General features: G+C 45.5%; 2 protein-coding genes and 1 pseudogene across 2 annotated transcripts; 2 read left to right on the forward strand and 1 right to left on the reverse strand.

Moving 5' to 3' along the window:
* Nucleotides 1-6,371: 6,371 nt before the first annotated feature.
* On the forward strand, nucleotides 6,372-9,653 carry LOC127346720 (uncharacterized; annotated as a pseudogene).
* On the reverse strand, nucleotides 9,434-11,939 carry LOC127292290 (uncharacterized). Its single transcript, XM_051321653.2, has 8 exons — nucleotides 11,782-11,939; nucleotides 11,089-11,201; nucleotides 10,610-10,681; nucleotides 10,434-10,469; nucleotides 10,303-10,348; nucleotides 10,083-10,170; nucleotides 9,939-9,996; nucleotides 9,434-9,843 (listed from the first exon to the last, which is right to left on the reverse strand). The coding sequence occupies exons 1-8, from the start codon at nucleotides 11,909-11,911 to the stop codon at nucleotides 9,793-9,795; spliced, it is 594 nt and encodes a 197-aa protein (XP_051177613.1). The 5' UTR covers nucleotides 11,912-11,939; the 3' UTR covers nucleotides 9,434-9,792.
* A 2,130-nt stretch (nucleotides 11,940-14,069) lies between these two features.
* LOC127292291 (probable CoA ligase CCL12) lies at nucleotides 14,070-19,337 on the forward strand. Its single transcript, XM_051321654.2, has 14 exons — nucleotides 14,070-14,608; nucleotides 15,109-15,238; nucleotides 15,367-15,626; nucleotides 15,737-15,938; nucleotides 16,009-16,049; nucleotides 16,245-16,367; nucleotides 16,511-16,584; nucleotides 16,693-16,913; nucleotides 17,559-17,653; nucleotides 17,729-17,945; nucleotides 18,020-18,145; nucleotides 18,572-18,670; nucleotides 18,757-18,966; nucleotides 19,054-19,337. The coding sequence occupies exons 1-14, from the start codon at nucleotides 14,313-14,315 to the stop codon at nucleotides 19,165-19,167; spliced, it is 2,208 nt and encodes a 735-aa protein (XP_051177614.1). The 5' UTR covers nucleotides 14,070-14,312; the 3' UTR covers nucleotides 19,168-19,337.
* Nucleotides 19,338-23,713: the final 4,376 nt, after the last annotated feature.

The raw sequence follows: 23,713 nt of genomic DNA on the forward strand, positions 1-23,713 counted from the left end.
TAGAACCTTTGGCAATGGTGAAATTCGGAATTAAACTTAAACTGGATAGCCGAGACATTAAACCAAAATTAATGTGACATAAACGAGAATGCCAAACACTGGTATCATCACTAACATTGCCACATATATGGTTCACAGACTTATTACTATCAGAAAGCGAAAAGCGAAACAAGCCTCCGCACTCATAGCCTTTACCAATAAATTGTCCAAACTTGGAAACAACTACTTTATTCGACTCTAAAACAACCTTAAACCCATCTCTGCATAGAAGGGAGCCGCTAACGAGATTCTTGTTCATAGTAGGGACATGCTGCATGTTCCTCAACTGCACGATCTTCCCCGAAGTGAACTTCAGATCTACCGTGCCAACACCACGAACAGAAGCATGTGACCCATTCCCCATCAAGACGGAAGAATCCCGGGCGACCTGGTAAGAAGTGAACATGGATATGTCAGCACACACATGAACATTAGCACTTGTATCAATCCACCAACATGGAGATTGAAATACCGAAAGAACAGTAAAGAGATTACCGTACCCATCAACATTGTTAGCGGTCACCGTGTTGACTTGCCTCGCCTTTTTCTTGCGGTCTGCCCTCTCTGGACAGTCCTTAGAAAAGTGGCCAGTCTCTCCACATGTAAAGCAGCTCATATCTGCTTTGTTTATCATCTTCTTCTTCTTGAAGGTTGTAGTCTTCATAGGCTTATTGAAGGAGGGCTTGTTATTCCCTTTGTTCTTGCTGTAGGGTTTCTTCTGCACCATGTTGGCGCTAGACTGACCCTCTCCTTTCTCGCATTATCCTTAGCCGTAGCTTTCTCCTCAACATCAAGAGATGCTATCAGATTTTCAACCGATATCTCCTGTCTCTTGTGTTTGAGAGTTGTGGCAAAGTTCCTCCATGAAGGGGGCAACTTAGCGATGATGCATCCAAAGCAACAAACTTGTCGATAAGGCACACTTAAGGAGTTCAAGCTCTTTCGCAATGCACTTGTATTTCATGAGCTTGTTCGACTACGTAACGGTTGTTAACCATCCCGATGTCATGGAAGCTCTCCATGATGTACGATTCATCGTCATCGGTTGCACCGAACTTAGCATTCAGTGCATCCCAGAGCTCTTTGCCATCTGTTATGTGCATGTACACATCACACAGACGATCAGCAAGAATACTTACAACGCATCCGACGAAGAGATTATTGTTTTCCTTGAACTTGTTCTGATCTTGGTCAGATATAGTTCCTTCAGGTAAACCATCAATAACTTCGAACACTTTCAGATGAGTAAGCCAGAGCATGGCCTTATACTGCCACCTCTTAAAGTGCACACCGGTAAACTTATCCGGCCTCAGTGCATCAGAAAACCAGCCATTGTTAACTCAGGAAATTGCCTACAATTAGGTTTTTGGATTGTTGGATAATTAGGCACAATTTCCATGATTAATTCCAGAATATTAAGCATGACGACAGTAACTACTAACATGTGAAACTCGAACATACTAGATGCAGTGATCAACATAAACAGTAGTAGAGCAAACAGTACAACATCCTTCGTTAAACAGATCGAGATATGTCGCACGTACCGATCTGGTGGAGGTGGCGGTGAAGGTGTAGCAGACGATGTCGCCGCATTAACGTTGTTGATGACAACGTTGTTGACGATGGGGACGACGGGTCGAAGTAGACGGCGTTGTAGACGACGGTAGGCAGCACCGCCCGACTTGGATGGAAGGCGACCCGTGATGAAGAGCTTGAGCAGTCGCGCAGAGCGCTTCCCAAAAACCTAATTCGCCCTCTCCCGTACAGGATCGCAAGGACGAGAGGTTCCGGAGACCTGCTCTCCCGTTCGCCGATGCACGTCGGCGCGCGGGATGGAGTAGGCTACGATGGCGGCGCAAGCAGAGAGAGAGGTGGAAACCCTAACTCGTGTATAAGATGATTTCTGCGGTAGCCGGGCAGGAGATTATATAGGCTCGGGAAACCCTAGGCAACGTGGGCCACGCCCACGTCGCACGAACGTTTCGAGTCGGTTACATATAGCCCACGATCCGGGAGCGACCCGAACCGACTAACTGCGACGCGTCCGTCTAGGACTCTGTTCGTTTTTCCTGAGCTGCAAAAAGTAAGGAAAGTCTCGGCTCGAGGCTCAATCCACTCACCACAAGCGCGGCGCGCGCGTCGTGACGTGACGTGATGTGTCGTGTCGTGTCGAGGAGGAGGAGGAGCGCGAGCGTGTAGCACTCCTATTCTTACTCACTTACTAGTGGTGGAACAACCCACCTTATAAGGTGGTCTAACTTCCTCCCAACTTTTCATGTGGGACTAAACTTCCCACCTCTTGCCACTCCCTAGTGAGCTGCCACCAACTTGGGCTCAAACTCACAAGGCTGCCACTATGTGGACTTTGAGATTTATAGGAAAAACTGAAATCTAATTTGGGCCACTAAAAGTGGGCCCAATATTTCAACACCAAGAATTTTCAGCACAGAATGACATCATGATAAGTTTCGTCGATGAGGCATTACTTTCGTCAAAAGATCAGATTTGTCAAAAAAAAAAAAAAAAAAAACGAGAGAACACATGCCAACAGTAGCTGCCCCTAGAAACCTTTATGAACTTCCGGGAATTCCACACGTGCGAACAGTAGCTGCGACAACTCTATCTACACGTGCGAACATGAGCGACAACATGTACAGTCTTGTTAAATTCCACACATCCGAAATTACCGTGTCTATTAGAGCATCCCTAGTGGCTCGTCTATACGATCGTCCAAACGAATTTAGACGATGCTGAGTGAAAAAATGGTTCCCAGCGGCTCGTCTAAAGGAGCGTCTAAATTTAGACGACCACCCCATCCTGCTACCCGTCGTCCACATCTGGACGACCGAGCCACGATCGTCTATCAGCAAAAGCGACCAACTGCTCGCCTCCGCGCCCTCTCCCGCCTCCATCCGGAGTCTGTCCACGCAACTCCCGGAAACTCGATGTCGTGCGCCTGCCTGTCGGCTGTCGTCGCTAGGTATGGACAAATTTTCGTCCCAATCGGGTCGAATCCGGCTAGCCGATGTCGATTCCGGCCGCCGGCATGCTACAAGTTGCGGGAGAGGGCAAAGGCGGAGAGGAGGGCCGGTTGGGGAGAGAAACGGCGGCGGCCGATGGCTGAGGGCCGGTGGGCAGAGGAGGGCTCCTGGGAGATTCACGGTGGGGGGGGAGAAGGGACGGCGCCGGGTGGCTAGGAGGGGCGAGGGACTGGAGGCGGCAGGTGGCTGAGCAGATCGACGGTGGTTTCTCAGAAGATGGAGCATGACGGCTGGTGGAGAAGACAAACTCATCTTTTGCGTCAGTCGTGCTTATACTAGATTGTGTTGCTGCCGTTTGTTTTGCTGGTCATGCTCCGCGTACTGAATTTTTTTTCTACTCTTTGCTGCTACCGAATTGGAAATATGCCATTTGATGAAAATATAGTTGTGAATGGTAGTTATAAGATACTATTAAAATATATGAGAGAGAATATACACATCCTGCAGATAGACTAGCCGCTGTAAAATCGGGAACGTCTAAAAAGGTATCGTTTTAGACAATCGTCTATATGAACATTTAGACCACCAAATTTAGACCATCCACTAGAGATGCTCTTACCCGTGGAACCATGCCCCAAGTGTCATGGTCAGACGTCGGCATTTTGCCCGTCTCTTTTAATCTGAATCTGTTGTGTAAGCATATTCCACACATCCGAAATTACCGTGCCAATTACTACTTGTGGAGCCATTTGCCTGTCACGGTCAGACACCGGCATCTTGCCAACTCTTTTAATATGAATCTGTTTCCCTCACTTGACCGCAGACCCAAGCTCAAAAGTCATGGCTTCCAATTCGTCCCGTACCCGGACCCGGAGGCAACTATAAAAGCGACCAGAGCAAGAGCAATGCTTTGGTCAGCATAACTTCAGGAGTTCAGGTACATAGCTTTGGTCAGCATAACATCAGGAGTTCAGGTACATGCATTTGCTCTCTCCAGAACTACCTTAATTTAGAGCATCTCCAGCCGCGTCCCCCAAAGCATCACCCAAAGGGATTTGGGGTGCGCCGGACAGGAAATGCGTTCTAGCCGCGTCCCCCAAAGCCCATTTTTGTCCGGCGCGCCCCCATTCGGTGTCCGGCGCCCCGAGCCCGTCCCCGTCCCACAGGGGACGCACCGGGGACGCCGGACACAACGAAAAGCGAGACGGGGAGTGGCGGGGCCGACGCGTCAGCGGCACAGGGAAAATTCGTCTCCCGCTCCCGCCAAATCGCGCCTATACCGCCGCGCATTTCAGGCCTCCCAAAACATATCCCGCCGCCGATTCATTTCTCCTATCCCGCCGTTCACCCGTCGTCCACCCGCCGCCGCTACCCTCTCCACATGGCGCCGCCGACAGCCCCCAAAAAGATGGCGAAGAAAGCGGCCAAGAAGCCGCCGGGCAATGGGACGAAAGGGGCGACAAGCTGTCGCGAGGCCGCGAAGGCGCCGGCTTTGAAGAAGAAGCCCGAAGGATGGACCGACGATGAATGGCGCAAGATTGCCTGCGCCGGAAGCTACCGACGGCGGAGCGGAAAGGACGGAGGGCGGTGGAGCCGGAGAAGAAGGCTCGGCGGCGCGCGCCGGCAAGACATCTTGGCCGGTGTATCGCCGCCACCAACGCGAGCCCATATAGTACGAACGTGCCGGTGTACGTTCCGGGAGTCTTCTCTCCGTCGTCATCCGCCTTCTACAACGACGGCCCCTCCGGCACTCCCGGGTGCGTGACGCCTAACTTGTCGCCGCACTACCAGGATGCGCTGCCGCACGGCGGCTTCAACCCCAACAACCTCTACTCCCCGGCGTACGAGCAGCGCGAGCCAGGACCCGGTCCGGACGGCGCCCCTTTCACCGGCCGCAGGGGTCCGCTCGAATACGACGGCGCCGGTGCTGAGGAGGACGGCAGGGTTGAGGAGGAGGACGACGAGGAAGAGGACGACGAGGAGGACGACGATGAGGACGAAGAGGGCGGCGAGGAAGATGACGACGAGGGTGCCGGTGACGATGATCTCGTGGAGGTAGACGCGGACGGCGTGAGGAAGAAGAAGAAGAAGAAGAAGAAGAAGAAGAAGAAGAAGAAGAAGAAGAAGAAGAAGAAGGCGTCGGGCACACGGGGCCCGAAGTGGACGCCTCTGGAAGATCTTTGTCTGTGCGAGTCGTGGGCGACGGTGAGCCATGACTCCATCATCGGCGCCAACCAAAAAGGCGGGAAGTATTGGGCGAGGATCAAGGCCGAGTTCGATGAGCGCAAGCTCATCAACAGCGACTACAACAAAGTGACAATGAAGAGGAGCCAGAAGGCAATGTCGACGCGATGGGCCATCATCCAGGCGTCACCAACGGTCTGTAATATGATCGCATGCACCAACGGTCTGTAATATGATCGCGCGCCCAGTACTTTGATCGATCGCCGCTACTCTGATCGCGACGAATCGGCGGGAACGATCTCTTTTGAATGCATCTATTTGAATTTTTTGATTGAGGGCGGCGTTTGGGGGACGCGGCTGGGGAGCGACGTCCCCCAAAGGCGGCACGAACAAAACTCGTCCCCAAACGCTCGATCCGGCGCGGTTTGGGGGACGCTTTGGGGGACGCGGCTGGAGATGCTCTTATTCTCCCGAATTGCCATCCCATGTTCTTGTTTCTGTTATTTCCTTCCACGCCATCTTTTGCCCAATTCACGCAATCCACATGATAGCCCATTTCAACAACAAGAAACGGTGCAAGTTATCCTCCAAAACTAAAATTTGCTAGTATTCTTTAATAAGAGTATATTTACTGTAGCAAAGTAAACGGAGACCCAAGATTTCTCTTGTTCTTTGTTTTTTTTCCCTCAGATGAGCCGGTGTTTGTTTTGGCGACCCTTTTCATACAAACTGCATCTACACTAGACTCTATGCTAAACATTTGTTGCAAAATAATGGGTGTGATATGATCCGGTAAATTCTAATAGAAAACTAAACAATTCAATGATGTGCCATAGTAGGAATTGCACAGTTGCTCATATTGTCTCACCTTCTTATTACATCCATACCGCATTTACATGGCAATATAATTTTTACAGATTTTAATTGCACAAGTAGCAATAATTTACCAGGCTTCAGAAAGACTAACAAAACTAATTACAACACAAGAATACCCATTTTTTAAAACAGAAATGGTCTAATGCATATAATTAATGCTACTTTTCTACTTGATGATATAATATTCCCGTGGTCAGTATTTGCTTTCATATCTGTTGATCCTTGCGTGTTAAACAAAACATACCAGAAGCTTCCAAGACTAATTCTGTTATGTGTTGGTAATTGTCAGGGAACTGCTACAAAATGTTTCCTGCACAAAATTTGCGCCTCTTGCTTCATCTGCTTCTACTGGCGACGGCTTCGTATTCTCATGCACTGGCGTCCAGCAACGAGACTGATCTCGATGCCTTGCTAGAATTCAAGGCAGGTCTAAACCGCCAGTCAGCTGATGCATTCGCTTCATGGAACAAAACCACTGATTTCTGCAAGTGGCGTGGTGTCATCTGCAGCCTCAGGCATAAGCAAAGGGTATCTGCCCTGAACCTCTCCTCGTCTGGGCTTCTCGGCTACATAACCCCTTCCATCGGGAACCTCACGTACCTGAGGAGTTTAGACCTCAGCTACAATCTGCTACAAGGCGATATCCCACAGACGATTGGCCAGTTGATGCAAATGTCATACCTTGACTTATCAAATAATTCGCTCCAAGGTGAAATGCCCCGGACAATTGGCCAGTTACCACAGTTAACATACCTATACCTATCGAATAATTCGCTTCAAGGGGAAATCGCACATGGCCTGCGGAATTGCACTCGTCTTGCAAGTGTCAAACTTGACCTGAACAAACTCGATCGATGAATCCCTGAATGGCTTGGTGAATTGTCAAGGATTGAGACCATATCAATCGGGAAGAACAGATTCACTGGGATCATCCCACAATCACTTGGAAACCTCTCGTCGCTGCGGAGATTATACCTCAATGAAAACCAGCTAAGTGGTCCAATCCCTGAGAGCCTTGGCAAGCTCAGAAAGCTTGAGGGTCTAGCTCTGCAAGTAAACCACCTCTCAGGAAATATTCCGGGAACGCTCTTCAACATTTCATCACTCGTCCATGTTGGTCTGCAAATGAATCAACTAAATGGCACGCTGCCCTCCAATTTGGGCCCGAACATCCGACGCCTTATCCTTGCTCTAAACCATTTCACTGGAAGAATTCCGGCTTCCATTGCGAATGCAACCACAACTCAATCCATGGACCTCTCTGGTAACAAAATCACCGGAATCGTGCCTCCAGAGATTGGAACACTCTGCCCAAAATACCTGATGCTCAATCAAAACCACCTGAAGGCAACCAATGTTCAGGACTGGGGGTTCATCACTCTCCTCACAAATTGCACAAGCCTTCGTTGGCTCACACTGCAAAACAACAAGTTTAGCGGTGGGTTCCCGACCTCTGTCGCAAACCTATCAGGGCAACTTGAAGCCCTAGATATCAGATACAATGAAATCTCTGGCAAGATACCATTAGGCATTGGCAGCTTTCCCAAACTATTCAAGCTAGGGCTCTCTGGCAACCATTTTACTGGCCCTATACCGGACAGCATAGGAAGATTGACCAGGCTCCAGTTCTTGACACTAGAGAACAACCAACTCTCTGGGATGATACCGTCCTCACTCGGGAACTTAACACGGTTACAACACCTTTCAGCAGATAACAATATCTTAGAGGGACCTCTTCCAATAAGCATTGGAAATCTACAACAGCTTGTCAGTGCAACCTTTTCGAACAATGCGCTTTCAGGTCGACTACCTGGAGAGATCTTTAGCCTATCATCCTTGTCATGCATTCTGGACTTGTCTAGGAATCATTTTAGTAGTTCTCTTCCGTCCCAAGTTGGTGGCCTCACAAAGCTCACATACTTGTACATCCATGAGAACAACTTATCTGGGATGCTGCCAGACGCTCTCAGCAACTGCCAGAGCTTGATGGAGCTCCGTTTGGATGGCAACTACTTCAACGGTATGATTCCTTTGTCCATAAGTAGAATGCAAGGCTTGGTACTGCTGAATTTGACCAAAAACAGACTCACGGGAGGGATCCCTCAAGATTTAGGACTCATGAATGGCCTGAACGAACTGTATCTTGCACACAACAGTTTGTCTGCAAAGATCCCCAAGACCTTGGAAAGCATGACGTCCCTTTACCGGCTCGACATATCCTTCAACCTTCTTGATGGCCAAGTCCCAGGACATGGTGTGTTCACCAATTTGACTGGGTTCACTTTTTATGGGAATGCTAAGCTTTGTGGAGGTATTCAAGAGTTGCATTTGCCTTCGTGTCCAGCCAAAACAGTTGGGCATGGTCAAAGGATAACCCGAGTCATTCGAAATGCAGTGATCCCAAGCATTACAATCATCTCGGTGTGCTTTATAATGGCAGTATGTTTCTTCTCACTGAAAAATAAATTAAGACTGCCATCAACTTCGGTAGCTCCTTCCTTGACGGGTGACATGTATCCTCGAGTTTCTTATTCCAACTTGTTTCAAGCAACAAATGGCTTCGCAACTGACAATTTGGTCGGTACTGGACGGTATGGATGCGTCTATAAGGGGATGATGACACTCAACAAGTCAGTGCGCACTATGGCTGTGAAGGTTTTTGACCTTGCGCAAGCTGGTTCCTCGGAATGTTTCCTGGCCGAGTGTAAGGCACTTGGCAAAATTCGACACCGTAACTTGATTGGAGTTATAACTTGCTGCTCTTGCTCTGACTTCAAACAGAATGACTTCAAAGCCATTGTTCTCGATTTCATGCCTTATGGGGGTCTTGATAAGTGGTTACATCCAGGCATATATGCATCAAATCCAGTAAAAGTTCTAACACTAATGCAGAGACTGAGTATTGCTTCTGATATTGCTGCCGGTCTAGACTATCTGCACAACCACTGCCGGCCAACAATAGTTCACTGCGACTTCAAGCCCAGCAATATTCTTCTTGGGGACGATATGGTTGCTCATGTTGGGGACTTTGGCCTTGCAAAGATTCTTGCAGATCCAGAAGGCGAGCAATTGGTCAATTCAACGAGTTCCGTAGTGGGAACAATTGGATATGTTCCACCAGGTAACAAAAATTTACATTATTATCGTTCCATCAGGTCAGGCAGCGTTGCCATGTGTATTATTTATTCATGATGTTTATGCACTGCAGAATACGGTGAAGGTAGTCAAATTTCTCCAAGTGCGGATGTGCATAGCTTCGGTATCGTGCTCCTTGAGATGTTTACAGGGAAAGCGCCTACACATCCTATGTATACGGATGGATTGACCTTGCTCGAGAATGTAAAGTCAGCATATCCAGCACAACTGATGGAGATTATTGACCCCTTTCTGCTATCAGTTGAGAAGACACGGAGAGATATCAATAGTTACATGTACTCTGTCACAAGACTTGCACTAGCATGCAGCAGGAAAAGACTAACTGAGAGGCTGTCCATGGGAGATGTCTTAGCTGAGATGAACAAGATAAAGGCTTGCTGTGTTGTAGAAGTAATCAGGGAATGTAGTTCTGAGTGATGGAACATCAATGCATTGTTTCATAAGAAGTACTAGCTGCAGTCTGCAGAACTATCGGAAATTATCCCCACTCATATCTTTTGTCCTCGGTTACGTTTGCACTGCAAGACCAAACTAGGAGTATGTGGCAAAGTCATCTTCAGTCTTTCGATGTTATCACCAGCAGCCCCAGCGCGCCGATCAGAAGATACTGCAGCAAGAGGCATCATACATCCGCATTTCAGCAATTGTACAATTATATATCATCGCTTATACCTCCAGGATGGTCAGTTATACTAAACATACCTTGATTATCGGCTGCTCAGTCATCACAATCGTAACCCACCCGACATATGGAAGAAAGCTGTTCACATAACAAAAGGAAAACGTCAGTGAATTATTTTTCTCCAGCATGTAGGAAGATAAGTGCCAAATGTCATGGATACTCACCCTACAGCCCGTCCCATAATGTGATGCTGCTGAAGCCAATTCTGACCATGCGCATACAAGAGCCGGTCATCGCCAAAATTGTTATCGCCTGAAAGGCAATTGATAAGTTGAAATAGTATGTTGCTAGATATTGGTTATTTTTGCAGGACGGCACAAACTGCTTTATATTGAGCACTATAATCACTGAAGAGATGGCACTGAAAAAGAAAACGATGGATACCTTTCGTGAGGATATCAACTTCTCCACTTTCCTGGCGTTCATGAACCTATATAGAAGAGTATTAAAGTCAAAACAAGCACAAAGAACAACTCAAATCCAACACAAATATAATTTCCTTAAAAAAGACTTGCCTTAATCACACGGTGAACAATCGGAATTTCACGGCCCTACATACATAACAACCAGATGTAAATTTACTATTCCGAGATTCATGTAGAAGCACACAGTATATTTGAATATAGGACCAACAACTGAAGAGTCCATGATTCAGCTGCTGATTTATGGCTTACAAAGCAGTATGGCTTACATCAACATTAAAAACAACAATTTCTCCAGTTCGGATGGGCTGTTTGCTCATGCGCAAAAACAGGATATCACCCTGCAAAGCATATAATTAATCATTGTTACAACACACAAAAATGAACTCTGAAGTGGAACTAAAACTTAGATAGTACGCACTCATACAGATTACCAAATAGGGAACTTAAAGGAAAATTTTGGGATGAATGGTGCCAATAAGGCAACCTTCCACCATTTGCAAAACAGTAGAGTACGAAAATTTCTACAAAACCATATATATATCCTCATAAACAGTATATGCGGAAATGTCTGCATGTATATATCACATATGCAAATTCCAAATTTAGCTTTAGATTGATCTATCACTGGTAAGTGCACATTTTAATAGAATCAGTCAACAGAAAACCATGTCGAGTCCTCAAATGCCTACTGATAACAAAAGCACCATTTAAGCCCTTTCTCATACTGTGTGACTCAGTAACTGACCCTCTTAAATCCAGGCTCCATGCTACCAGAAAGAACAACGACCACTGGGGACTCGCTCCCAGTCGCGACCATCAATCCCTTCCATATGATCAATGCCGACGTCACGATCATACCTGCCATATAAAACATTCGAAACTCCCGAATAAAAGTACTGTTGTAATTAATCAATCAAATTACCTAAGACTAAAGAGCATCAAAGCCCAACCAAACTAACAATAAAAGGTTGAGTGATAAACCCATTCCTTCTCTTATCCCTAAATATGATGAGTTCATGTATACTGTATGTCAGAACAGTAATGAGCACCTGCGCAGCATTAGTAACAACGGGTAAAAGTAAACTATCACACTCATCATTCATGGAGGACAGAAACTTCCCAATTCACTTCTACAATGCTTATCATATCCAACGAATTTGCTCCTGTATATACTTTTTTGCATCTCTACTGTTCTTTAAACAGAAACTTGATACAGCTCGCAGAATCAGATCACGAACCCCAAAACCTCCGTTCCCATTGTTACCAGCGAGAATCCCCAAAACAACTAATCAAAATCACGGAAACACTACTGAAATCATACAGTGAACCCCTGACCACGAACCCACTGATCTGAGCGCGAAAATACTTCTCGGAATGCCAAAAACATCAGGAAAGAAAGCCGGGGAAGGAGAAGAAGTGATGGTAGAGCGGGCGTCACCGAGGCTGATGATCTGCGCGAGCGCCTGGCGGACCTGTATCGAGCGGATCGACTCCACCTGGTCGCCGACGAACCCCATCTCGCTCGGCTCTCGTCGGAGAACTGACCACTTTTTCAGACAGAACCCCATGGGTGCTCCATATTAGCTTCCAGCCCGACGTGGCTCGGTACACGTCAGGGAACCTATTTTGGCTCGTGGGATGGGGATCGGACGGGCGAGAGCTTATTCTGTTCTCTCGGGCTCGTGATACTGGGCATCCAGTATCATATATACTCCAAAACAATTTATTCCATGGCATATTGTATATAATGCATATAAGAGTATATATTTCACTTCTTTCACCTCATACATTATTCCAGTTATTCTATGGCATACGGTAACTGATGAGTGCCTTTTTAGCATGTTTTTACACCGTTATTTTATAAAGATATCTCTGAGTATTAATAAGATTTTTTAATTTTACCACGCTACCGCGTCCTTTTATGCTTGTATACGCAGGATCTCGAATAATAAGGCAATGATGAATATCAATAAAAACTACTCCCTCCGTTCCTTTCTATAGTGCCTATAGATTTTTGGCATTTGTTTCAGAATATAAGGTTGTAGCTTAGCTTTTTTTTCAATTACCCCTCCCCGTTCAGCTCCCAAACCGTTCAGGTCCCAAATTTGTTATGGTAAGTTAGTAAGATATGAATTTCCTAAATTTTATGTTGATCTCAAATTGTTCAGCTAGGGGTCTTGTGTAAAAAATACTCTTGCGCTAATTTCCGTGCCAAAAAACAATAGGCACTATAGAATGGAACAGAGGGAGTATCATTTTTATGACATTTTGACGTGATAAAAATCATTTAAGCACTTAATTATGCACCTGAACGAAAGGGGAATGCGAGGACAACTTCCAGTAGGTTTAGCGGGCATCGGTACGGGGGAGCCCGCCCGTACGACTTGCCAGAAGCACCGCCTCGTCAAATACTTTCATCTCGCGCAGACGGCGTAGAGATATGAGACACATATAGCTTCAAAAAACACAGAAACCGCGGCATCTCCATCACCATCACCGATCCATTCCTCCTTCAACCATAGTTGTGAACCCGATTACTATTGTGGATTTGTATTCGAATTCATAGCATTATTTTCATCCCCTTCATAAGATTATGATGATGTTCTTGATTGTTTCCATGTGTGAGTAGTTCCTTTAGTTCTTGGGGAGATGGAGAAACCGTAGCCTAAATATGAGATGAATCTAAGATGATTTATGATTTTAAGTTATTAATGTGTGTTAGTTTTCTCTCTTGATATTATATGTTGTACACCATGTAATATGGTCTCGAGAGGGAACTATCATTTGAAGTGTGGTAAAGTGAACATCGAGAAGTGACATTACCGTATCGGCACTTTAACACATGGATGAGGGTGATAAAGGAGGACTCACCAATCTCATATCGATAATCATGAGATAAAACCCTTAATTGTGATAGTCAATATGTAGTTTGCAGAAGGCTAGCCGCATTGGTTAGTTAGAGATGCGATGACCGATAGCTTTCTAGACGCATCTTGTTATGGAGTTCCTCCACACACAATATGATTAAAAGCATATTTTATCTTGATTAACATGAATCCTAGTGTTAGAGGTGGATCCAATAATACTGAGAACACTTTATTGTATATAAGAGTACTGTGCGTGAAAACCACAAGTATAGCTCAAGCTACATGTAGCTTATTTTTTGAAAAATTAAAAAAATAACATTATAAAGTTTCAAAAAAATGAAAATAAATCTTGTGTTGACAATGGTGTACTCTACCAACATGAAAATTCTTAAATAAAAAAATCTCATAATTAATGCTGTCCAAAAAATATCTGACATCAACAATAGTGAACAGCGCAAACTTTCAAAACCCCAAAATCTGTCAGATTTTATTATTTTTGCACAACCTTAAATATACGGTATCTGAAGTTGAAATTTTGCACATTGATATAACTCAACATTCTCTACATCTGGATTTGTTTTCAGATTTTCTAAAAAACTTTAAATGCTATTTTAAATTTTTCAAAAAATGAGCTACATGTAGCTCCTAGCTCGTCCTAATTAAAAAAATCCGCACTTTCCTAAAGTACATGCTTGTGCGAGACTCCACTATGATCCATTCCTCCGGCTGCGCCGCCTGAGTGCGACTGCAACGACGAAGTGAAAGTGACCGGCGTGAAGAGAGATGACCGGCGGCGAGTTGGCACCCGATCGAGAGCTGGTCTACCTAACCAGTAACCACCATTCGCAGCGCGCGCAGCGCACCACACCTTCTACCTACCCTGCAACGTAGGTACTAGAGCCGAGCGTCTTGGACTCCTTTCTCTTCTTTTTTTTTCTGCATCGAAGCTTTCCTCGTCATCGGATCAATCAAAAGTCCAAATGCGCTCGCCGATAAAATAGTAGTAGCTGTGCTCGCGCCGAGGCTGCAACTGCGAGGCGAGCTCTGAGACTGAGAGCGAGCAGGGACCAGGGAGGAAAGCCCAAGCGCGCGGGGCGGCGGCATGGCGGCGACCGCGAGGGGGAGCTTGCGGGAGATCCGACACAGCGACGTTGAGGCGGCCGGGCTCGCCAGAGCCGACGCGGGGCGCTTCCTCGCCGCGCTCCGCTCCGCAACCGCAACCGCGTCGTCGTCGTCAGGTGGCGGCGACGACCCGGCCGCCGTGTGGGCGGCGGTGGCGGCTGCTGGGGTGCTGCGGCCGGAGCACCCGCACGCGCTCCACCAGCTGGTGTACTACTCCGCCTACGCCGCCTGGGACCGCGCCGCCCGGGGCCCGCCGCCGTATTGGTTCCCCTCCCCGTAAGTGCCTATCTCCCAGCATCTGTTACCAAATGTTTGATGCAATTGAGTAGTCGTCGAACAGGAAGGACCAGTTGGTGCTGCTGGCCGGCTGTCAATGGCGCCTAATAAATTGCGGAAGTTGGCTGCTAGTGTTAGTCTGAGCTATGCAAAACTTTAAGGGAAACATCTACTAATTCCACCCATCAGTTAAGCTTGTGATTCCATTTAACACTGTATTTATGTCTAACAACAACAACAGTACTACAGTAAGATAGTGCTAAGATTTTGATAGCTTGCAATAAATGACTGTTAAGTCTGTAGTAAGATTCACTAAGGTGTCAAGTGGGAGACCAAAATTTGAACTAGAAAATACAAAATTAACTATAAATGAGGAGTACTTTGCTGGGATCCCACTTGCATTTCTAAGACTCACATCATCTGAACAACGGAGTATGTGATACGACGATCGATGTATGCTACGCTTTGCTTCATGACACATGCTGTTTCGATTGTTACAGGACTGACTGTAAGCAAACAAATCTTGGGAGAGTGATGGAGGATATCGGACCTCAGCTGCTAGGATCATTGTATAAGGACCCGATTTCGAGCTTTAACCTCTTCCACAAGTTCTCAGTAGAGAATCAGGAGGTCAGTTTTTTGCGAATTGGGAATTTACCTCACATTATAAGTGAACAACTAAAATATCAGTTCTAAGCTTTCTTTCTTCATAACCTCAAGTGTAAGCTTAGTCTCCTAGTTGCTATATGTTTTCTTAGGTCTACTGGAAGATGGTGCTAAAGACACTCTCAGTCAAGTTCCTGCGAGAACCAAAGTCGATTCTAGATACATCGGATCAATCAAAGAAAGGAGGAACATGGTTCCAAGGTGCAGTGCTTAACATTGCTGAATGTTGTCTACTACCTTGGCCTTCCCAAAACAAGACAGATGACAGCACGGCTATTGTTTGGAGGGATGAGGGCCTTGATGATTATCCGGTGAACCGTATGTCATTGAAGGAGCTCCGCACTCAAGTGATGTATGCATCTCTTATCAAATTAAAAGTATGGAGCATACATAAACCTTGGATTCTTTTTGTCTTATTCTGCAATGTCCATGATCATGGTTTTGTTGCTTTGGTGTTTTCAGGATTGTTGCAAATGCCCTTGATACCATGTTCCAAAAGGGGGACCGGATTGCAATAGACATGCCTATGACATGCAATGCGGTCATCGTGTATTTGGCAATCATCCTTGGTGGCTTCGTTGTTGTGTCGATAGCAGACAGTTTTGCGCCTCAGGAGATTGGCACTCGCATGAGGGTCTCAAATGCAAAGGCAATATTTACTCAGGTTAGATCGTACCAAGCCTTACATCCTTCAGTACTGTCGTAGGGCTTGTAATAATTTCATGAAATTTCAGGATTTCATAATTAGGGGAAGGAAGAAATTTCCACTTTACAGGTAAATTATTGAATAACTTAGTTTGCTCCATTTTTTTAAAAAGGAAAATAATAGCTACTCTTGTAGGATCTTGTCCTGTGAAAATGAGTTCTTTTTTGCATTGATTTACTACATATGTTTTAATTATAGTTTCTTCTATGAACTTACTCAACTATCACACACCAATTCTAAACTATATTGAATTCTGCTCTCCAGCCGTGTCATGGAAGGGACTTCATCCAAAGCTATTGTAATTCCTGCAACTGGAGACTGTCTTGGAGTTACACCAAGGGATGGTGATATATCCTGGAAAGATTTTCTTTCTCGTGCTGCTGGAAGGTATGCAATATATTTAGTCCTTTGAGTGTCACACCGTTATAAGCGAATATGTGAGTTTAGATGTTTTGTATGAAACATTTAACTCTTGAAACTAGGTGATTGATATGTGATCAGCATTGCAAAAAAATGCTTCGGATTTGCAGGTCATCCATGTACTCTCCAGTTTATCAATCTGCAGACGCGCTAATTAATATACTGTTTTCATCGGGAACAACTGGTATAGAGCATCCCCTGACACCTTTTCCTTTTTATCTCTGGTTTCCCCATTTTTCTTGTTCACTACTTTTTATGTGATTTTGAGCTTTGTTATTTGCTTCTTGTGCAGGAGATCCAAAAGCTATACCGTGGACACAGCTTTGTCCCATAAGATGTGGAGCTGATACCTGGGGACATTTGGATGTTCGTCCGCGTGACATAGGTTGCTGGCCTACAAATCTGGGTTGGGTTATGGGACCTATAATATTGTTCTCATGCTTTCTAACTGGTGCAACTTTGGCTTTGTATCATGGTTCTCCGCTTGGACGTGGTTTCTGCAAGTTTGTGCAGGTGTGGCCTAATTTGCACCATCAGTTACTTTGAACGGCTTGAGGAGATTTATCCACGTTTTGTTTCTAGGGAAAACAGTGCAATGTGTACTGCATATATTACATTCATAACGTTCTGTTTGTTTGGGGGAAAACAGTACAATGTACTTAGTGTTCTAGAAAAAAAGTATTTTAGTTTTACATGAGAATATGTACAGCAAAAAAAGAAATCTAACCACTGAAAATTATATACACATGACTGAAAACTGGGTTACCATGGCAAGATCCTATTTGAATTTCTTCCTGTATCTAAATAAGCTCATCTGAACTACTTAAAAATACAACTATTCCTGACTGTCCAGACTGCCCAAGTCACGAAAATGATTATTTCCATGTAAAATGCAAACATGTGGATAAATCAATTACATCTGCCTCCATTTGTAGTTATATAGACCTTGCTGCCTTAACCTTGAGCTTATTTATATATCGATTATTTCTCTTGAATGTAGTATAGCTAAGCTTACTGGGCAGCAAAATTAACATCAAAGCCTGTTTTTTGGTGACTGAATATGTTTGAATTTTCTCAGAAGTCTGAGCAATACATACTTATATTAGAATGTAAATATAAATTGATCTTACTCATGCACTCCATTGAAATATTTTGCAGGATGCCCGTGTGAATGTGTTGGGAACTGTCCCTAGCTTGGTGAAGTCATGGAAATCTGGGAATCTGACTGAAGGGCTAGACTGGACCAAAATCAGGTATCTACTTACACTGTTAAAAGGAGAACAGCTTCATTACAAGCTGGTTGATGGAAGTTACAATACTTTATGCAGGGTACTTGCCACAACAGGGGAGGCTTCTGATATTGATGATAATTTGTGGCTATCTTCACGCGCCTGCTACAAACCCATTGTTGAGTGCTGTGGGGGCACGGAGCTGGCATCCTCATACATTCAAGGGAGTCTTTTACAACCACAAGCTTTTGGAGCTTTCAGTGGTGCATCAATGTCCACTGGTTTTGTCATACTTGATGAACAGGGAAATCCATATGTAAGTGCTGCTGATTGAAATTGAGTTTGGTAAGTGTGTTCAGGGCAATAACCGTTTGAATTTTGCCATTACAGCCTGATGATCTACCTTGTGCTGGAGAAGTGGGTCTCTTCCCTTTATATTTTGGTGCTAGTGATAGGCTTCTCAATGCTGACCACAATAAGGTTTACTTTGATGGAATGCCCATTTACAGAGGACGGGTATGGAGTCGCTTATCTTGGTTCTCCATTTAGTTTCCTACACAAACGCTGCATAATTCAAACTTTTAACAACAAAATCCATGTGGTTGCTTAGCTTCAGTCATTTATCTAGACTGCTGGATAAAATTTGTTATGAAGACATTTGCAGTAGTCAACTTGTTAAGCTTTACAAAATCAGTGGTGTTCTCCAGGTTTAACAGTAGAACCCTGCTGAGAAGGCGAGAAGCAAACACGTGATCTACACATGCTATTCTTTTCTGACATCATTTGCAATGATAATTGTGCTACAAGAAAATTAGTAACATTATAGTTAATGTTCCCTTCTCTGCTGAACCAACCAAATAATCCAACTACATTCTGGTAGAAGTTATCAGTAATACCAGAACTGTGAAAGCTCAACGTTTCATGGTGGTACTTCTAATGCAGCAACTCCGACGACATGGAGATATAATCCAGAGGACAGTAGGTGGTTACTATATCGTACAGGGCAGAGCAGACGACACTATGAATCTTGGAGGAATTAAGGTTAACCTCCTTTTAATGTTTTCAACCCTTCTGTTATCACCCTTGCATTTCACAAAACCAATTCAATACTGCTATTGCCTGAACAGACAAGTTCTGTAGAGATCGAACGGGTTTGTAATAGAGCCGATGAGGGTCTACTAGAAACAGCAGCAGTTAGCATCAAACCTTCTGGTGGTGGACCAGAACAACTGGCTATCTTGGCAGTGCTAAAAGATAGATCTGCACCATATGACGCAAATCTTTTAAAGGGCAGGTTTCAGAAAGCCATCCAGAGGAACCTCAATCCTCTTTTCAAGGTAAGAGCTTCTCTTTTCTGAACTTTTCCGGTTCATACGATGGACACATATGCAATGAGAGTTGGGATCGTTTGTTTGCTCTGACAGGTGAGCTACGTCAAAGTCGTCTCCGAGTTCCCGAGAACTGCTTCAAACAAGCTGCTGAGAAGGGTCCTAAGGGATCAGTTGAAGCAAGAACTCACAAATCGTAGCAAGCTATAAGGGGCCAGACCGATATTTCATTTCTCTTCGATAGGAAATGGCCCTTCATATTCCAAGTATTTGTACTTACATAAGCAATAAGCAAGGGCTCGAATCCCTTTCGGTCGTTCGCAAAAAAACTTTTTCTGTAGATACATTTTCATATGAAAAAACTTTTTCGTCGGAGGTCATATGCACCAGAAAAGCAAAGCCGTTTTACCGAAACATGACGCTATTTTGCAAAAAAAATCGAAATTCATCTTTGTTATTTCCATTAAAACTAGATGACATAACACATGGGCATGTGGAAGGATTTTATTTTTTGAAATTTCTATCATTTTTCTGAAGACTGAAAAGGCGCTCCACGGCCGGCGAACCAGTAAGGTGGTGCGCCGACGGAGGGGGGGGGGGGGGGGGGGGCTACGATTTTTGCCTTGTCCTAGACCTGGTCATCCCTTATCCCGGCGCATCAATTTTTCGTTGCGCCGACGGTATTTGGACACCATCAGCGCCCATAAAATAGGTGCACCGATGGTATTATAGCATCCACGGTAGCTCTGGGTCTATAGTTATCTTCATAGTAGTGTCTCTCTCTCACCATTGTTGAAACACCAAAAAGGTTGGATCTCCATTTCTACCGAACCAACGCCAAATCCCTTTGGCAGAAAGCAAGATGATACGATCCCACCAAGCCAAACTTCATTCCCATTGAGTTCATTGTTAATCTTGGGTTTGTGAAAAACCCTAAGCGGCTAGGGTCACTCGGAAACATTCGGGTTGTGGATTTGCTCCAAGAAGTAGGTTTGGGGATTACCTTAAAGTCTACCACTAGTGGGTGAGTTATTCCTTCGTGGAATAGTCTCCGGAGAAGAAGGTGAGACTTCGTGGGATCCTACACTTTTCCAACGTGACGTACCTCCCCCAACGAAGGAAACACGGGAATGCATCTTCGTCTCCGCATTCTTCTGTTATCTCTAACTGATCTCCTTACTTGTGTTGGTTACATTTGTGATAGCCTTCGTTCTTGAAGTACCTTGTATCATCATCTAGGTTGCCTCACTAGGCACCCTTACTATTCCGCAAATCCTAAAATTGCAAAAGAATTTTAAAAATAATTGTAGAACCTATTCACCCCCTCCCCCTAACCCACCACATGTCGCCCTCCAGCAAATATCTCACCGGGTTGCAACCTCGTCGACCATAGCTGGTAGCACAGCCGACTACGTTGTTGGTGGCGCAACAATGATCTTGAGTATATGCGGGTGCAATTATTGCGTATTTGAGAAATGTCACTACATTTTTCATATTTTGAAATATGCCACTTTAATTCTCAAGATTCTTTGAAAAACACCACTCCCAGTCTTCCAAAAAATGCATGCATATTTCGAAAGATGAAAATTGTAGTGGCATTTCTCAAATACGCAATAATTGCTGTGACATATATCTAATTAACCCCAAAAAACAAAGACAACAAAAAAAAAGGCCATGAAGATGGGCGACTCCCACGGCGACTCCACCCCCATCGACGGCAAGCTATGGATCCCTCCTCTAGATTGGTTCATCCATGGAGCAGCACATCATTGCTTCTTCCCTGGATTTCAATCATGGGATCACGCTCGCGAGCAAGGTCCGTTCCATCTTCTCTACCCCAGTCCATCCTCCCTCTCTTGATGGTTTCCACCTGGTTGTGTCTTTTGGCCGTGCCTCTTTTCGCCTTGATCTTCCCAATGTGCAATTAGCTTTGCAATCATGTCTTGGATCTGAAGGAGCTAGACTCCATGTCACTCATCTTAGGGATCGAGTTTTCAAATTCACTGTCATATCTAAAGCCATTGGTTTCTTCATTTATCGCCTTCGATCCTTTTCTTGCATGGCATTCACTTGCTATTTCCATCTTTGCACTAGTAGGAAAAGCCTCATCAGTGGCGCACGAAAATTTGATTCTGTGGCGCATGGGAGGTGCGCCACAGAAACGTCGCCACAAAAATAAGCTTTCTGTGGCGCATCTGGCCGTGCGCCACAGAATTAAGGTTTTTGTGGCGCACTTGGTCCGGTGCGCCACAGAAATAAGTAGTTCTGTGGCGCATGTGATATAGCTGCGCCACAGAAATAGGTGCGCCACAGAATTATTTATTGGTGCGCCACAGAACTATCTACAGGTATACTCGATTTTGTGCTCCCTGGTGTGTTATACAGGTTTTATACTGGTTTTATACACCGTATACAGGTTATATACTGATATAATATAGACAGATATAATATGGACATATATAATCATCACATCATCATCACATTACTTAGAGCCTGATCGAGTTATACATATAGCTCCATACAACTCATAATCCATGCAAATTAAGAAAGTTCTCATCATCTCTAGATACAAACGAAGTGACACCGGCCACCGCCTACACTAGGATGAAATAGAGTACCGCCGCGACGATGGTGAGCAAGAGCGAGAGCACAAGGAAGGTCTTCATCTTGCTCTTGTTCGCTTGGTGCGCCCTCCACTTGGCAACCGCCTCGTGTCTAGTCGGGTACCCTTTGTAGCAGTTGCCGCTGAACTTGTGCACCTGTTTCTTGCACTCCTCCCACTCCTCGTACACTCCTGGAACCCGCCCCTCGAACACGACGTAGTACGTCATCTCTATGGACACAAGGCATATTAGTATATAACGCAATGGAAAGAGTTAGAGGGTTCACATGCATACATATTCACAAGAATTAAAGCAAGGAAATAATAATAAACCTAAAAGAAATATAGCATCGGTATCACATAAGTAATATGGTTCAACGATAACGACTACAATAGAAATTGAAGTCCAACAACGACGACCACCGTTTCGAGCAAATTAAGCAAGTTTAGTTTACAACACGGTACAAATTGTCTATCGATTCAAAGTAATGCTAGGCACACCGGCCTCGGTCAACGAGACGTCTTCTTGAGCGGCTCAGAACGGCTTGTACAAGTCCTTCGTCGTCCACGTCCTTCCATCACCCTGCCTATGTAGGCGTTCTTCGATATCCCTCTTAGGCAACGCTCTGGCTGCGTGTAAGAGCCCCGATCCGTTGGATACATCTTGTAAGATAATTTCCGAGAGCTTTACTTGGATGCGATGGAAGTCTTCTCTAAGATCATCATCACTGATTTCCCCCGACATTTTAATGGGGTCTCGCTTACTAGGTGGCGAGACATCATCTCTCGCATCCTCGACAAACCCTTTAAGGTGATGGAGGACATAGAAGGCCTCCTTAATGCTGCCACCGGCTGCTTGATACAAGGGAAGTTGATCACGTGCTTGAACCCGATCTTTTTAGTGTCCGGCCGATATATTGCCCATTCTTGTCGAAGGTGCCTCCACTTTTGGAGTAGCCAAGGATAGCCTCATCGAGAACACCCCTTATTCTCGTGTAGTCTTTCTTCGTCGTCGTACTCGACGAGTCGAACATCTTGGGCTAGTGACCACTTTGGATCTAGGATGATGAGTGTGCAGTATTTGTCCCTGCTCAACACATGCAATTAAAATGGAATGTTGGAAATGATCGGCAATGGAAGAAATATATAAGAAAGCATAAGTTACGACGGCCGTGAGCGGATGTGTACTTACTCGGGAAAGACAGCGGAAGAATGGTGTTGCTCTCTTTGTGCATGAGCATGAAGTTCTGGAGGTACCGCACCGCCTTGGTCCGTGTCCTTGAGCCGTCCTGGAGCTGGCTATCGCGCATGTAGTAGGGATCCGCTACCGCGATGTGGCGGGGTCTCTCTCTGTTGATCTTCATCTGAAGATTGATCGCGTATAGGCGGACCAAGTTATAGTCGAGCCGTTTCGAGTGAAATAGATTGAAGACGTCCTCGAACGCTATGAAGAAGATATCCGCGGGGTCTTCATTGACGAAGTTCTGGTCGGACGGCACCTTGACCGAGAACACCGGGTAATTTGGATCCTTTTCTTTAAGAAGGACGCTCTCTTGATAATGAATAGAGTGCTGCAAAGGGAGCATTTGTCCACTTGCGAGGTGTTCCATGTCCGGAGGCAGTATAGGTTTACCAGCTTCATGACACCGGGGCAAGCCATCCGGGGTAGGTGGTACCATGTCGTCGGCCCGGATCCTCTTAGGAGCAGGCTGGCTCGAAGATGCGCCCTTCTTGGCTCCTCTCTTCCTTCCCTTCTTCACCTGACCTACTGGGGGTGCTTGTGGTGCTGATGGTGGTGCTTCGGGTGCTGGTGGTGCTTCTGAGGTTCTTTGGGGTTGATTTGGGTGGCTCCCCGATGATCGTCTTACGCAGCGTGTTAGGGCTGAAAACGGTAGCAGGCTTGACTTGAGCTGGATTGCCAGCCTCCGGAAGAGTGTCTTGAGAAAGACCCGTGAAGACCAGGCGCTGCTTCGTGACTGTAGGGGGACGACTAAGTTGATCGCCGTGTGTGCGGAAGGCTTGTTCATCCATAGGAGGCATGTACATATCTTGGCTGCAGGCGCCAGTGTTGATGTAGGCATCGATGTCATCATCATCATCTACATCGTTGCCATCAAGTGGCGCCATGTCCTGGACCTTAGGTGGTGGCGGTTG

This window comes from Lolium perenne, chromosome 4, assembly GCF_019359855.2.
Source record: "Lolium perenne isolate Kyuss_39 chromosome 4, Kyuss_2.0, whole genome shotgun sequence".
Taxonomy (NCBI): Eukaryota; Viridiplantae; Streptophyta; class Magnoliopsida; order Poales; family Poaceae; genus Lolium; species Lolium perenne.